The 4,330-nt window shown below is 48.3% G+C and overlaps 1 protein-coding gene across 2 annotated transcripts in view; it reads right to left on the bottom strand.

Annotated features, from left to right (window-relative positions):
* The window catches only part of LOC111816671 (lipopolysaccharide-binding protein-like), a 23,632-nt gene that overhangs the window by 8,869 nt on the left and 10,433 nt on the right, over window positions 1-4,330 (bottom strand). Inside the window, exons 7-8 of one of the 2 annotated variants that reach the window (XM_023714868.1) lie at window positions 3,990-4,081; window positions 2,104-2,280 (exon numbers count right to left, since the gene is read on the bottom strand). In XM_023714868.1, coding sequence (XP_023570636.1) covers window positions 2,104-2,280; window positions 3,990-4,081 — 269 coding nt within the window. The remainder of the gene's footprint in view (window positions 1-2,103; window positions 2,281-3,989; window positions 4,082-4,330) is intronic. The other variant, XM_023714869.1, reaches the window with a different exon arrangement.

Here is a 4,330-nt window from a genome sequence, read left to right as displayed (position 1 = left end):
CCCTCTTCCCTCTCCACTCTCTCTCTGGTCTCACTAAGGCCTTAGCCTTCTCAATAGCTGGCTTTACAGATATGCACAGCCATAACTGGCTTAGTTAAGTGCTTTTATTGCCCATCTAAGCAACCCAGTGGATCATCCCCATGTAAGAAATGAGGAAACTGAGGCCCAGCCAGGTCAAATTCCAAAGCCAGAAAATAATAGGCCTAGGATTCAAATCCAGTAATTCTATTTCTTTTCTTTTTTTTTTTTTTTTGGTGCGGGGGCGGCACCGGGGATCAAACTCAGGCCCTTGCGCTTGCCAGGCAAACAGTTATTCCACTGACTTACCTCCCCAGCCCTCAAATCTAGTAATTCCACATCCAGGTTCTTGCATCTTCATGTCACATGGAGTCAGAGGATGATGGGAAGTTTTTACAGAAAATTAATAGATTTTCTTTTTCTCCACTGCTCTAATAAGTGAGCTGTTTGTCTACACACAACTCACTGATGTCCCAATATCCTCCCTGGATCTGACCTAGGCTGAGGGGGTTGGCTTGCCCTCTGGGATGAGTGGACACAGTCCTACCTGAGAAATCACTGCCTGAAATGAGCTGGTGTACAGTAGCATTGGGGAGTTTAGGGGCATCTGCAGGAAGGTACTGGAGAAGCAGGATGCCATGGTGGGTAGAGGTGTAGACTTTGCAGTCTGACATCTTGGCTTTAGATTCTGCTTCCCCCACTTTTTGGTTGACTCATTGGCAGCCAGCTTTGTCAGATTCTTCAGCTATAAAAAAGGGACAGTGGGTTGGCCAAATAGCTCAGTGGATTAAAGCGCCTGCAAGCAGCTGCAGGGGCCAGGGGTTCAATCTTGGGCCTGCCATGCTGGCTCTGCCCCCAGGGTGCACTGAGATGGCAATTGAGACTGGGTGTGGTGGTGCACGCCTGTAATCCGAGTTCTTGGGAGGATGTAAACAGGTGAATCACTGTGAGTCTGATCTAGTAGTGAGACCCTGAACACCCTGTAGACCCTTCCCAAAAAAAAAAAAAAAAAAAAAGAGGGACGGTGATAGCATTTATCTTACAAGTTTACAGATTAAATGACATACTATGTGGGTAAAGCATTCAGAGTTGTGCTTGGCACATAAAGTGCTCAGTGAATGTCTGGTGATGGTGTTATTTCCCAGAATGATCCCCCAAAAGATCTCCTGCAGCAGTCTGACACTTGATATACTTCTCAGTGTGGCTTCTCCGGACTCCTTTTCTAGGCTTCTTGCACAGAGTCTGTTCTCTCTCCACCCCGTGACTTGCTCATCTTGGAGCTCAGGGACCCTGTCCTCAGCCTCTACTCCTCGATTCTTCCTTCCTCACAAGTCTTTTGCTTGCCTGGGCTGCAACTGTGGCCCTTCTCCCAGGGGTTAGTGTGGTGTTGCTGCTCAGACCTCCTTCAAGCTGCACAGGGGTGGGGTCATTGCCTGCAGCTGTGTCCCCTCCCTGTGCAGACCCCACTCTGCTGAGGCCTCAGGACTCCCAGATGGCTCTCGGTCCCTATGGAGCACAGCACGGAGCAGAGCCAGCGGGCTTTGTGAGAGAGCTCGCAGGCCAATTGGTGGTCTGTTATTCACTTTACTAGGCTAGAGTAAGAGAAGGTGAGTTTGGAAAGGGCACTGGGTCCCCTGTTCTGCTGTCCTTTAAGAGTAACACTGGCTGCATGTGTTAATGTATCAGCCAGATGGGGTACCAGCTTGTGGTCATGAGAGCCTCCAAAAGATCCCAGAAAGGGTCATTTTTTTTTGGCGGAACTGGGGATTGAACTCAGATCCCTGCATTTGCCAGTCAAGCACTCATCCTACTGAGCCATCTCCCCGGCCCCAGAAAGGGTCATTTTTAGTGGGAATGAAAGAGCAGGGAAAGGACTGGGAGGGAAAAGTACTGAATACTGAGGAGAAATTATTCGAATCCACCTGACAGCTAGGGAAACTGAAGCATAGTTTGGATTTCAAGCCACATTTGTTAGGGTCCAAATTCCACATTGTTTTCCTGCTCCTTAGGTACACCCTTGAGAGCCTGTAACCCCAACCTGAAGCTCTCTCCTGGGAGCCCAGCCTCCTCCCACGCACCACTCACGTCTTCATTTTGGATGACGACCTTCATGCACCCTGCATGGTGGTAAACCCAGATGGCTGTGTTGAGCATGTACTGGGAGACTGCCAAGTAAATCATGCGGTCGTGTTGTGGGGGCAGCATCATGGATGGGGCTTCAAAAGGCACATGTGAGGGATGGCTTTGACTGAAGAATTCACCCTGGAGACACAGGATTGATCAGTGCCCCGCCCCCATCCCTTACCTTGGTCTAGCCAGCAAGGATACCAGGCAGGTGTGCAGGGCTTCTCAGGAGAGGCCTCCTGTGCTTTGGGTGGCAGCTGGGTGGTTCCTCTCTAGAACATGAACCCAATGGTGCTGAAGATCTAGTTCCTGAAAGCTGCCTCAAATCACCCCGTCAGAGCAGCAATCCCTCTAGGATGGAGCCGGTCCTAGGTCTCACAGCCCAGGATTTAGGAGGTGCGCCTGTAGTGAGGAGCTTGGGCTTTGGGGTTCCAGTGGCTGAATTAAATCTCAGGCCTTACTAGCTCTGGGTCCTTGGGCAAATCACTGACTTCCGTGGGCCTCCTCAAGTTCCTCATCTGTAAACTCAGGATGGGTTAACAATTTTATGCTTCACAGAGGCAGTATGACATTTAAATTACTTGTAGAAACTCTCAGAACTGACACAAGAAACATGTTAGTGTTATAAGCAAAACTGGAGAATCCTCACTGCCCAAGGGCTCAGCCCACAGTCGGGGTGTAGAAGGAGCATATGAACAGAGAGAGGTGTGCCCATTTCCTACTGCTGCTGTGAGAATCACTACAATGGTAGCAGTTTAAAACAACGCAAATGTGTTTCCTTATGTGTCTGCACGCCTGTACCACTTCTGAAGGCCTCAAGGCAGAATCCACCCCCCTGTTCTTTCCACCTCCGGGGCCACCTGCAGCTCTCTTCATCACCTCACCCCATGGTCCTGTCCTTCTGTTTCTTTTCACCTGCCTCCTTCTTCTGTGAACCGGGTGCTTACACTGAGTGCAACTGGAGAAGTCAGGATAATCTCGCCATCAGAAAGTCCTTAATCACATTTGCAAAGTTCCTTTTGCCATATATAGTCACATTCCCAGATTCCAAAAGAACAAGGTGTCTAAGGGAGCCCTCGTTTAGTCACCTGGGGGGCGGTGCAGATAGTAATGAGTACCTCCTTGTATACGCCTTGTATACACCCGCTTGGCTAGATCTGGCTTAGCGCTTTATGCATGTATGATCTCACCTAGTTCCTGCAAAGCCACAGGAGATAAGGCTATTATTATCCCAATTTCTTTTTCCTTTCCTTTTCTTTTTTTCTGGGGAGATAGCTCAGTAGAATAGGTGCTTGCTTGGCAAGCGCAAGTACTAAGTACAATCCCTGGTACCAAAACAAAACAAAACAAAACAAAACATTTTACCTCTTTTCTTTTCTTTTCTTTTTTCTTTCTACTCTCTCTCTCTCTCTCTCTCTCTCTCTCTCTCTCTCTCTCTCTCTCTGACAGGTTTCACTAGTTATCTGATGCTGGCCTGAACTATGTTGCTCAGACTGGCCTCAAACCCATGGCAATCTTCCTGCCTCAGACTTCTGAGTGCTGGATTACACATGTGTGCCACCATGCCTGGCTATTCCAACTTCATAGAAGCTCAGAGAGGTTAAGCAACTCTTCCAGGCTTCCCAGCATATAAATAGTAGAGCTAGGATTCAAGCTCAGATCCTGCAGACTCCAGGCAGATTTATCTTGTTGGCTCACAGAACCCGCCTTAGGTCTTGGTGTGCAGTGCCTAGTAGTACATCTGCCCATTATGGGATGGAAAAGGAACAGGAGGAGCTAACTCTGGGAAGTAGAGCTTATTTCCTCTCAGCCCGCAGTTCCAAGGTCCTTTCTTTGTAAACCCTTACCTTGAAGGGAATATCCAGGCCTTCAGAGGTTACCTGGGGAGCTCCTACCAATCTGTAGTCAAGGCTTGCAACCTCATCAATCATCGTGGTGACTGTGAGACAGGAAAGAGGCAGGCTATGAACGGGGTAGTCAAACACAATTGTGCAAGTTATATATCATACATCTTCAGGGAACTGCATTCACTTGAACTGTAAGCTTTGTAAAATGGAAGCAGGACTGGGGCTGATCCATGGAACTTTTAACATGAGAGACAATGCCTCACTCGTTCTGTACTTCATTGATCATCTTCTATATTCCAGGCATAATGCAGGTGGCTGAAGTTATAAGGATTTATTTATTT

This window comes from Octodon degus, unplaced genomic scaffold (assembly GCF_000260255.1).
Source record: "Octodon degus isolate 3935 unplaced genomic scaffold, OctDeg1.0 scaffold00037, whole genome shotgun sequence".
Lineage (NCBI taxonomy): Eukaryota > Metazoa > Chordata > Mammalia > Rodentia > Octodontidae > Octodon > Octodon degus.
The sequence above is the reverse complement of the archived record's forward strand: the minus strand, read 5'-3'. Positions and strand labels throughout refer to the sequence as shown.